The 12293-nt window shown below is 42.9% G+C and overlaps 1 protein-coding gene across 2 annotated transcripts in view; it reads right to left on the bottom strand.

The window, feature by feature from the left end:
* The window catches only part of vipas39 (VPS33B interacting protein, apical-basolateral polarity regulator, spe-39 homolog), a 92631-nt gene that overhangs the window by 23633 nt on the left and 56705 nt on the right, over positions 1-12293 (bottom strand). For both annotated transcript variants that reach the window (XM_059961793.1, XM_059961786.1), the window contains exons 12-15: positions 6521-6594; positions 5144-5219; positions 2288-2422; positions 436-477 (exon numbers count right to left, since the gene is read on the bottom strand). In XM_059961793.1, coding sequence (XP_059817776.1) covers positions 436-477; positions 2288-2422; positions 5144-5219; positions 6521-6594 — 327 coding nt within the window. The remainder of the gene's footprint in view (positions 1-435; positions 478-2287; positions 2423-5143; positions 5220-6520; positions 6595-12293) is intronic.

The following is a 12293-nucleotide window of genomic DNA, read 5'->3' on the forward strand; positions in this document are numbered from 1 at the left end:
CTTTTTGAATTTTGCCTCTGTAGCACAATTTAACCCTTTGCCCTGTCTGCATCTGTACCCAAGCATTGGTTTGTCCTTCTTTACGTTCATGTTACACCCATCATCTACTTGTAAAGCTGCTGGCTCATCCTCAGTTCTATCATCCTGGTTAGAGCACCGTGAATCTGCAAGGGTGGGAGGGAGGAATGGGGCCTGATTGGCTGTAGTTGCATGTTATGTTCTGCTGAGCATTGTGCGCTTGCTATGTTGGCACACGGACTGTAACATTTATGGGCTGCCCCAGCACAGTCTTGGGTGTGATGGTTTTTAACGCAAACTACGCATTTCATTGTAAGTTTTAACATGTGATAAATAAACTAGAATCTTGAATCTTGAAGTGTTACTGGATCAATAGTGATTACCCCTTAGAGGCTAACATCAAGATGCAGAACTTACCTTGAAGGTTTTTTTCAAATTTGCTGGACTACTGAACGTTCCCTATAAAGAAACAAAAAGAGAACACTGTTGTCATCTCGAAGTATTTCAGTTGTAAGCAAGGTTAGACATTCCCCACCTCAGCCACCTTGATGACAGTCATGTCTCACCTACTCCCAGTAACCCTCAAGCTCACTCCTGATGCAGCTTACTTCGTTTTACACAGGATTGCTATGAAAATCCTTGGCAGCTCTGTCACGTTTGGGGTGGAGAGGAGCCTCAGACCAATCCTCCAACCCCCAACTGCAGGACACAGCGAAGAAGTATCACCAGGAATTCAACATCAATCAACTGGAGTGTGGAACACTGCTGTATTTAAATACTTGGACCAGCTCCTGTCACCATTTAATTTAACCTTATTGCCCAGTAATGCCGCTACTTTCTGAGGAGGCTCAAGTCAAGAAAGCTGGACTAAGCACGTCAATACTCATGACCTTCTGCAGATGTGCAGTTGAGAGCGTCCTGACTCTGCATGGTATGGTAGCCACACTGCAGCAGACAGGAGGGCTCTACAATGCCCAACTGCCTGACACATCACCAGCACCAGCCTACCTGCCATCAAGGACATATACATAGAAAGGTGCTGGCCAAAGGCCAGAAATTTCATGAAGGATCCCACCCACCCTTCTCATGGACTGTTGGTTTCATTCCCATCAGGAAAGAGCATGCTAAGACTTCCAGACTCAAAAACTGTTACTTCCCCCAAGCCATCGGGTTGATCAACACCACCACCATTAACCCATGCCACCACACAACCCCCCATCAGCACTACTTTATCACCTCCTGTCATAGTCACTTTACGTACAGGTACTCGAGCATCTCATTACATACAGTCAGTCCAGGTATATGAGCTGATCTAATGCATTTTTATTTATTGTGTTATTCACTCTGCTCTTTATTCTTATTATGCTTACATTGGATCTGGAGTAACAATCATTTAGTTCTCCTTTATACTTGTTTACTGAAAATAACAATACACAATCTTGATAAACATTGTTCTCAAAATACACTACCTTCTCACCCCCATCATCCAATAGCTGTCAGAAGAAGTGGTAAAGGTGGGTACTATTGCAATGTATAAGATACATTTGGAGAGGTACATAGATAGGAAAGGTTTGGAGGTTTAAGGGCCAAATGCAGGCAAATGGAACTAGGTCAGGTAGACATCTTCAACGTCATGGGAAATTGGGCTATTGGGTCTGTTTCTGCGCCATATGACTCCATGATTTATAGCAGTGAAGTTATCAAGCAATATTGATGTGGTAATTATCTACTCACTTCCACTCTACTTGTGTGCAAGTGTATCTGTTTAGGGGGTGGGGGGGGGGGGGGGATGGATGTTTATGAGTATGTTGAGCTGTACTCCCATCCAAAAGGAATGTCCGATCAACAATAGAGAGAGAAATACATTGTCATCCCCAACACACACATGATAAGAGTTGAAAGTATTAGCTCTTCCTTAAGGTAATTGGACATCTCATTAATAAAACCACATAGCAAAATCGATTTAGGTGAGTGGTGATAACAGAGGTAAATCTTATTTACACAGAGAGCAGGAGGTGCCGGGGTGGTGGGAGAGGCAGATACATTTGGAACATTTAAGAGACTCTTGGACAGCCACATGCATGATAGAAAAATGGAAGGCTATGGGGGAGGGAAGGGTCAAATGGATCTTAGAATAGATTAGAAGGTTGGCACAACATCATGGACCAAAGGGCCTGTACTGTTCTATGTTCTAAAGCAGTTATGCTCCACTCTTAGCCCTGATGCAACTAATGCATGTGCAGGACTGCAATCAGAACCAGTAACTCACCTCCGATTCTCCATAATGATAAAAGCAGGAGTAGTAGAGTGTTGTCACGAGTGGCATGTACAGGATGGAAGCCTTCCTGGGGTGCTCATTGAACACCTTCATCTGTTTGGATGCCTCAACACGTTTATCGTTCTCCTGAAAACCCAGAAACAACAATGGTCACCTGTGAAGCCAGGGCAGTCTCAGTGAAAAGGATGGTCCTTTTCACAAGTACCACCCAGAGTTCATTCCCAGTAAACCCTATATTTGTCTCTTTTTATAGTTCCTTACTCAGTTAAACATGCCACATAAGTTCAATGGGAACTCTCAGAAGGACATAAAATATGCATTAAAACAAGAACAACTTGGAGTGGATATAACCTCATTTGGACTATGGTGTATAGTTCTGGTTACCCTGTTATTGGAAAGATTTTAAACTAGAAATAATGCATTAAAGATTTATCAGGATGTTGCTTGGACTTAGGGGCCTTAGTGATGAGGAAAGTTGCATTTACTAGAACCGTTTTACCTTATCAGGGGGAGGACCTGACAGTGGTGAATAAACAACACACACAAAATGCTGAAGGATCTCAGCAGGCCGGGCAGCATCTATGGAAAAAAATTCAACAATCGACATTTCAGCTGAAGCCCTTCATCAGGACTGGAAAAGGAGATGAGAAGTCAGAGTAAGAAGATGGAGGAAGGGGAGGAAGAAGTAAAAGGTAGTAGGTGATGAGTAAAACCGGGAGCAGGGTGGGGTGCTGGGAAGCTGATAGGAGAAAGAGATAAAGGGGAATCTGATAGGAGAGGACAGAAGGCCATGGAAGAAAGGGAAGGGGGAGGAGAACCAGAGGGAGGTGACAGGCAGGTAAGGACATCAGGTGAGAGAGGGAAATGGGATTGGTGAATGATGAAGTGGGGGGGGGGGGGGTCAACTACCAGAGGTTCGAGCAATGGATGATCATTGCATCAGGTTGGAGGTTTACCCAGACGGAATATTAGGTATTGTTCCACCAAACTGAGCATACCCTCATCATGACAATAGAGGAGGCCATGGACCGACATGCCAGAATGGGAATGGGAAGCAGAATTGAAATGGGTGGCCACCAGGAGATCCTGCTTTTTCTGGCAGATGGAGTGAAGGTGCTTGGCAAACAGTCTACCAATCTACGCTGGGTCTCGCCAGTACTACAGGACGGCACTCCAGGAGCACTGGATACAGTAGATGAGCCCAGTAGGCTCACAAGTGAAGTGTCACCTCCAATGGAAGGGCTGTTTGGGGCTCTGAATGGTAGAGTGAGGAGTGCTTAGGGGTAGGTGTGGCACTTGTTCCATTTGCAAGGTTAAGTGCCGGGAGGGAGATCAGTGATCAGGAGCGGTGAATAAGATCAGGCAAGGCATAGACAGGGTGAAAGCACAGAGTATTTACCCCAGGAAGGTGTTCCAAAAAAAACAAAAGGGCATAGGTTTAAGATCAGCGAGAGACTTAAAAGGGACATCAGGGGCAGCTGCTTCACAAAAGGGTGATGTGTACTTAAAATGAGCTACCAGAAATAATAGTTGAGGTAGGTACTTTAAACCATTTAGGTAAGTACATGGATAAGAGAGGTTGAGAAGGCTGTGGCCAAATATGGGCAACATAGTTGGCACAGATAAGTTGGGGCAAAGGACCTGTTTCCATGCTGAATGACACTATGTCTCATACAAAGGCGGCTATAACGTACAGAGTGATACTCACACAAAATGCTGGGAATTAGTAAATGACATATTATTGATCCATGTTCTGAGATACGGTGAAAGGCTTTTGTTTACATGGCATCCAGCCAGATTATACCATACATAAATACATCAGTAGTACAGGTGTCTCCCCCACCTTTACAAAGGTAGAGTGTTCCTATAAAACCTTTCTTAAGCCGAAATGGCATAAAATGAAGAACCATTAACTTATATGGGAAAAATCTGCGTAAAAGCGAAAATCCTCTTTGTAATGCGAAAACAGGTTACCAATATAGGTCTTTTGTAAAAGCAAAGCGGTGTAAAGCGAACATTCATAAAGCGGGGGACACCTGTACCAAAGTAAAAATAAAGGATGCAGATTATATTGTGTTACAGTTACAGAGAAAATGCAGCACATTTATTTGGTTACTTAGAAATACAGCACGGAACAGGCCCTTCCAGCCCAGTTAGCCACACCACCCAGACACACATACTTAACCTCCGTCTCAGCACAGGAATTTACAATGACCTATTAACCTACCAACTCATATGTCTTTGGGCTGCGGGAGGAAACAGTATAGGGTACAAATAAAGTGCAAGGGTCACAAGAAGACAGATTAAGAGAGAAAGGTTTCAGTTTTAGTATATATTAGGTCCATACAAGATTCTATAATAGCGGGACAGAAGCTGTCATTCAGTCTGCTGGTAAATGTTCTGAAGCTTTTGCCCCTTCTGCCCAAAGGGAGAGGGGAAAAGAGAGAATTCTCAGCATGAGAGGGGTCTTTGGATGTGGTATGATGAGTCAATGGAGGGCAAGCTGGTTCATATAATAGATTAAGCTGCATCCACAACTAGCTGAAGTTTGTTGTAGATTTGGGCAGAGTTGTCATACCAAGCTGTCTTGTTTCCAGACAGTGGGCTTTCTATTGTGTACCCATTTGGAAAAAAAAGTGCTGACTATGTCCTTTTGAATTTGAGCAAAAACAAAGCAGTTCTTTCCAATGTGGAAATCTGGCTGGAAGTTAAAGTAGGCATGGGATAAACCTGCAGTAGGGAAGGGGAGAAGACTGTTAGTGGGTGTCGAAGGAAGGAGCTGTTGGTGGGGACTGAGGTGGACGAATGATAATGGAAAGGTAAACAATAGACCAAGTTGTTCCTCACATCAATAATAATCTGTCTCTCCAACAGTGTATAGTGATCTTCAACAAAGGTGCCATCATCAATCGCAAATGGGAGCCTAAAGACAAAAACAGAGATAGAGAAAATCATAAACACGAGAGACTCAGCAGATGCTGGGAATCTCAGGTATCACACAAAAACACTGGAGGAATTCAGAAGGTCAGGCAGCACCTATGGAGGGGAATAAAAGTTGACGTTTCAGGTCATGACCCTACGTCAGGACTGAAAGGAAGGGGAAGAAGCCAGAACAAGAAGGTGAGGGGAGGGGAAGGATACAAGATGGGAAGTGATAGGTGAGACCAGGTGAAGGGGAAGCTGTCTCTTCCACCTCTCACTTCCCAGCTTCTTTGTTTATTTCTGCTTCCCCACTGCCCACCTTCCCCCTCTGTGGGATTAGTATAAGTAAATATGATGGCAAGACAGTGACTGTACTTCATTAGGAGTTTGAAGAGATTTGGTATATCAACAAATACACTCAAAAACTTCTACAGGTATATCGTGGAAAGCATTCTGACAGGCTGCATTACTGTCTGAAATGGAGGGGGCTATTGCACAGGACAGAAAGAAGCTGCAGAGGGTTGTAAATATGTTTGGCTCCATCTTGGGTACTAGCCTACAAAGTATCCAGGACATCTTTAGGGAGCGGTGTCTCAGAAAGGCAGTGTCCATTATTAAATACCTCCAGCACCCAGGGCATGCCCTTTTCTCACTGTTACCATCAGGTAGGAGGTACAGAAGCCTAAAGGCACACACCCAGTGATTCAGGAACAGCTCCTTCCTCTCTGCCATTGGATTCTTAAATGGATATTGGACTTTGGACACTACCACACCTAATAAATATATATTATTTCTGTTTTTGTGCTATTTTTAATCTATTTAATTAACTTATACTGTTATTTATTATTATTATTATTATTTTATTTTGGGTTTTTGCTCTTCCATATTATGTATTGCACTGAACTGCTGCCGCTAAGTTAACAAATTTCACGACAAATGCCAGTGAAAATAAACCAGATTTTGATTCTGACATGGACTTGGTGGGCTGAAGGGCCTGTTTCTTTACTGTATAGCCCTCTGTTTCTAATACAAAGTGAGGGATAGCAGGATTGTGTTTGGACATGATCGCAGCGTGCAGAGACTTCAGCATTAACTGCCTCAACTAACATAGAATCTGGATGAGCATTTGAATGCCGTGTACCCGTAGCACTGCGGACCAACAAGGGGAGGGCATCAAGTGAGAAAGGAGGAGAGGAATTAGAAAACTTAGAGCCTTTGGGTAGAAATAAACAAAATTATCAAACCTTTTAACTTGCCTTCTCTCAGCTGCTTGCTTACACAGTATCTCTATTCAATACTTACCCAATACAGCTTTTCAAATATTCTTTCTTCTTATCACGGTCTTTGATATTCAAGTGTTCCTTGTAGTGCAAGAGCTGAAATAAGAAATTTGATATTTAAAAAAATAAATGGCATTTATTGAATTTGAAAACGAGTTAACATCTCCTGCAAATTTGCTTCAGACATCAACAGAAAATCCTTAACAACAATTTAGAAACCGGAAGCTTGGGAACCAACCATCTTCAAGCATCCATCATCAAGGACCACCACCACCCGGACCATGCTCACTTTTCGCTGCTGCTATTGGGAAGGAGCTATAGGAGCTGTAGTTCCCACACCACCAGGTTCAGGAATAGTCAACCATCATGGCTCCTAAAACTATCATGGATAATTTCATTCATCTCTGCTCTGAACTGATTCCTCAACCAATGGACTCACTTTCAAGGACTGTACAACTCATGTTCTCAGTACTATTTATTTATTTACACAGTTTGCCTTCCTTTGCACATTGGCTGTCAGTGTTTGTGTGTAGTTTTTCATTGATTCTATTGTACTTCTTTGCTTTTACTCTGTATGTCTACAAGAAAATGAATCTTTAGGTATTATACAGCGACCTATCTAAACATAGAAACATAGAAATCTACAGCATATTACAGGCCCTTTGACCCACAATGTTGTGCTGACCATGTAACCTACTTTAGAAACTTCCTAGAATTTCCCTATTGCATAGCCCTTTATTTTTCTAAGCTCCACATACCTAAGAGGCTCTTAGAAGACCCTACTCTATTACCTTCGTTGACAGTGCATTCCACGCACCCACCACTCTCTGTGTGATAAACTTACCTCTGACATCCTCTTGTACCTACTTCCAAGCACCTTAAAACTATGCCCCCTCATGTTAGCCACACAATCAATGCCTCTCATCATCTTATACACCTCTATCAGTTCACCTCTCATTCTCTGTTGTGCCAAGGAGAAAAGGCCAAGTTCACTCAACCTATTCTCAGTGGTGAATACTGAAGCAAAGTTTTCATTAAGTAGCTTGGCTACCTCATCCAGCTCAATGCACAGGTTTCCACTCTCACTCCTGATTGGTCCTATACTCACATGGCTCATCCTCTTGTGCTTCACATACTTGTAGGATGCCTTGGGGTTTTCCTTAATCCTGGTCGCCAAGGTCTTCTCAAAGCCCCTTCTAACTCTCCTAATTTCATTCTTGAGCTCCTTCGTAGAAACATTGTAATTTTCTACAGCTCTAACATACCTAGTTTCTTGAACCTTTCGTAAGCTTTCCTTTTCTTCTTAATTGGATTTTCTACATCCTTTGTACACCATGGTTCTTTTACCCTACCATTCTTTCCATGCCTCAATGGAACATACCTATGCAGAACACCTTTGTCACATATCCCGTGACCAGGTTACTGAACCAGCAGAAATGGAATACACGTTGGAATCTGGTATTATTGTAACTAATAGTGTTTATTAGTAAACTAAGTAATACATTACTATAAAATGCAAATATATATGAAATAGGTTAGCAATGATATATACAGAACTGTGGAAATACAAATCAAAACCAAGCTCTTTCAAAGTCTAGGGGTAAATGGGTAGTCTTATGATGGTGAAAAGTTCAGTTCAATTCAGTTTAGGTCGAGGTAGTTCTGGTGTAACATTGGAGAGAGAGAGAGAGAGAGAGAGCGCGAGAGGTGATGCCATTGCTGTCGAACCTTCCATTATCTTCCTGTCCTGTTATGGTCATCGACTGTGACCCCCGTACGACCATTCTTCAGTGGTAGACCTGTCACCCAGGCAAGGGTGGACACACAACAAGACCCCACCGGTCGCACCTTCACACACCGTGAGCCACTGATCAATTCCCCTGAATCGATCCTCCAAACCCCCACCTTCACGTGGGTGCACAATGCTCTTTCAGTGTCCCGTGGCGTGTCTCCCTGGTGTGTCTGTCTGTGTCTTCGCAGACCTGCTTTTTATCTCCCCTTTGCAGGGCACCGGCCATCCATCACTCGGTCCTGCCTTGCTGTCTCTGCAAGAATCTTAACAAGCAGGCAAAAGTCCTTGGAGCAAAGGTAAACAATCAGCCAAGGAGCCATGTGTTGCCTTTATGGCAGTTATTTAGTTTATAATATTTTCGCTTAGTAATTCATTTGTTAGTATTTTCTAGTTAGAATTAGAATTGTTTAAAGTATATTCATTGCCTGTAAAATATATCGGCATGTGATGATGTCACATCCAGTTTCGCCGCGTCTTGTGGGAAAATACCGGTTTGGGATCAACGCAAGGGCGGGGGCTCGCACGAGGCAGACCTGTGCAAGAAGTTGTTCGTAAGCATTAGAAATCACAGTGAGAGCAACGCTGTAAGTTAATAGATAATCGATATGTTGAATTAAAATGTTAACGCCGATCCCGTTAAAAGTAACGACGGCCAATGAGGTTTATGTTTTCGTTAGTTAAAGAGTTGCGGATAGTTTGTGTTGAAGTGTATTTAAAGCGGTCCATGGCGTAGGTAGATTCTGACTGTATGCTGCACTTTAATGCAATGTAGTTGTAGTTTACTTTTACAAGTATTTACAATGTCAACGTGATATCAAGAAGGGAACAAATACTGTATCAATCTTGTATTGTTTTATCAACAGTTTTCACCATACATTAATGTGAAGAATGAACAGTAAATGGTTAATCTTACTGTGACCTTGTTTCATTGACTACGGTTTATCTCGGTGTTTAATTCGGCGTTTCATTACACTCGAGCCATAATATTAAATCATGTCTCTCTCTCTCTCATCTGCGTGGGATGTCTCCCCCCTCTTTTTCTCTCTCTCTCTCATTAGCAGCATAGTTCACAGGGGGGTCAACTCTGGACCCCATCTCAGCTTGGTTTGCTCATCACACCATGTACTTTGATAATACACTTATTTTGAACTCAAGGTGCAGCAATGAAGCAATTACAAGTCGCAGAATTCTGGAATAAAAGTCAGAAAATAGGCAGCAAAAGAGAGATAAATTAAAGTCCTCTCATAGAAAGAAACATGCATTAATCGAGATTCCCCCTCTTTTGCAGTGATGGATCTATTGTGTCCCCAAAAGATTTTGTCCCTATCTCACAGCTTTTCAGATGCCCACAACTTTGTGGTGCCAGGTGCTAAATGTATCAGGACCTTAATGAATTGCATTCAGGTAGCAATTGTACGGGAGGGATTCAGGATGGGATGAAGGCATTGATGTATAAAGAATGGGCCTGTATACAGCATAATACAGGAAAATGAGAAAATGCCTTATTAAAATGTTTTAAGATTCTGAAGAACATTGAAGGGGATTGGAGGGAAGAAGACAGGGGAATGTTTCCCTTAATAGGGCTACCTTGAACTAGTGGGTATAGATTCAGAATAAGGCATTGCCCATTTAAGACGAATGAGGAATGATGTTGCAAATAGGTAGCACTGTTGCTTCACAGTTCCAGGAACCCAGGCTAGACACTGATGTTAGTTACTGACCGCGTGCAGACTGCATGTTCTCTATGACCACACAGACTTACCCCAGGGTCCCTGATTTCCTCACATATTCTGCCCTGGAGGTTAACTGAGCACTGTAAATTGGCCGCAGTGCAGGCAGGTGCCCGGGGAACTGGAGGAGTTAATGGGTAAGACAGGAGACCTTACAGGGAGTTAAATGGGGGCACGGTATTACTGATGGGTGTGCTTCTGAAACCTGACATAAATGTCACTGAGCCAAATTGTCTCTTATGTCCTCAGATAATGCATGGGAATACATATATAGGAATTTCTTTTTTTATGGCTATTCTCCCCCAGAGAGCTGCAAAGGCAGTTTCATCCAATATATTCAAAACAGAGATTGGCAGACTCATGAACCATAAGGTGAGAGAGAAGGAAAAGAAGCATTGAGGCCTTTCCTATAGCAGAGTGCCATACATATATAAATGAGATCAAGGTTGGGTCAGCCATGATCTCAGTTATATTTATGTCACCCTGTTATAGGTAAGATGCAGCTAAACTGGAAATGGGAGGGGCAACCTTATAAAGGTATTTCTAATTATGAGAACCCTACATAGGATGGAAGGTAACAAAGTTAAAAGTTCAAAGTATATATATGTCACCATATACAACCCAGGAATGAAAGGGTTACCAGATGAGGAACACTTCCCAGATCTGGGTCTGTACTTGCTGGAATTTAGAAGGATGAGGAGGGGCTCTCACTTAAACCTTTTGAATGCTGAAAGGCCTAGACAGAGTAGATGTGGAAAGGATGTTTTCCATGGTGGGGGAATCTAGGACAAGAAGACACAGCTTCGGGACAGAGGGGCATCCATTTAAAACTGAGATGCAGAGAAATTTCTTTAGCCAGAGGGTGGTGAACTTGTGGGAATTTGTTACCACGGGCAGCTGTGGAGGCCAGGTTGTTGAGTGGTTTTAAGGCAGAGATTGACTGGACACAACATCAAAGGTTATGGGGAGAAGGCTGGGAAGTAGGGCTGAGGAGGGGGTAAAATGATCAGCCATGATTGAATGATGGAGTAGACTTGATGGGCCAAAGGGCCTAATTTTGCTCCTATGTCTTATGGTCTTATAAACACAAGAAATAATAGAATCAATGAAAAACTGCACCAAACAGAGTGCGCAAATACAAAAAGACAAAATAATTAAATAAATAAACGATAAGTATCGAGAACTTGAAATGAAGAGTCCTTGAAAGTCAGTCCATAGGATGGAGTGAGTGAAGGTGAACGAAGTTATCCCCTCTGTTTCAAGAGCCCGATGATTGTGGGATAATAACTGTTCCTGAACTTGGTGGTGTGCATCCTGAGGCTCCTATGGAAGCGACGAAAAGAAAGCATGGCCCGGATGGTGGGGGTCCTTAATGATGGATGCTGCTGTCCAGTGTCTGCGCTCAGTGTAGATGTGCTTGATGGTGGGGAGGGCTTTACTCGTGATGGATTGGGCTGTATCCACTACTTTTTGGAGGTTCTTCCATTCAACACCAACAGAATCAACAAACTCATTCGTAAGGCCAGTGATGTTGTGGGGGTGGAACTGGACTCTCTGACAGTGGTGTCTGAAAAGTGGATGCTGTCCAAGTCACACGCCATCTTGGACGATGACTCCCATCCACTCCATAATGTACTGGTTAGGCACAGGAGTACATTCAGCCAGACACTCATTCCACCGAGATGTAACACTGAGCATCATAGGAAGTCATTCCTGCCTGTGGCCATCAAACTTTACAACTCCTCCCTCGGAGTGTCAGACACCCTGAGCCAATAGGCTGGTCCTGGACTTATTTCCACTTGGCGTGATTAACTTATTATTATTTAATTATTTATGGTTTTATATTGCTATATTTCTTCACTATTCTTGGTTGGTGCAACTGTAACGAAACCCAATTTCCCTCGGGATCAATAAAGTATGTCTGTCTGTCTGTCTGTCAAAGGAATTGGTGTTTCCATGCCAGGCCATGATGCATCCAGTCAATATACTCTTCACCACTCATCTGTAGAAGTTTGTCAGAAATTTCAGATGACATGCCGAATCTTCGCAAACTTCTAAGAAGGTAGAGGTGCTGCAATGCTTTCTTTGTAATGGCGCTTAAATGCCAGATCAAGTATCAACCCTCTGAAATTATAACACCTGGGAATTCAAACTTGCTGACCCACTCCACCTCTGATCCCCTGATGAGGACTGGCTCAAGGACCTCTGGATTCCTCCTCTTGAAGTCAACAATCAGCTCCTTGGTCTAGCTGACGTTGAATTAGAGGGCATTG

Source organism: Hypanus sabinus, chromosome 2 (genome assembly GCF_030144855.1).
Source record: "Hypanus sabinus isolate sHypSab1 chromosome 2, sHypSab1.hap1, whole genome shotgun sequence".
NCBI lineage: Eukaryota > Metazoa > Chordata > Chondrichthyes > Myliobatiformes > Dasyatidae > Hypanus > Hypanus sabinus.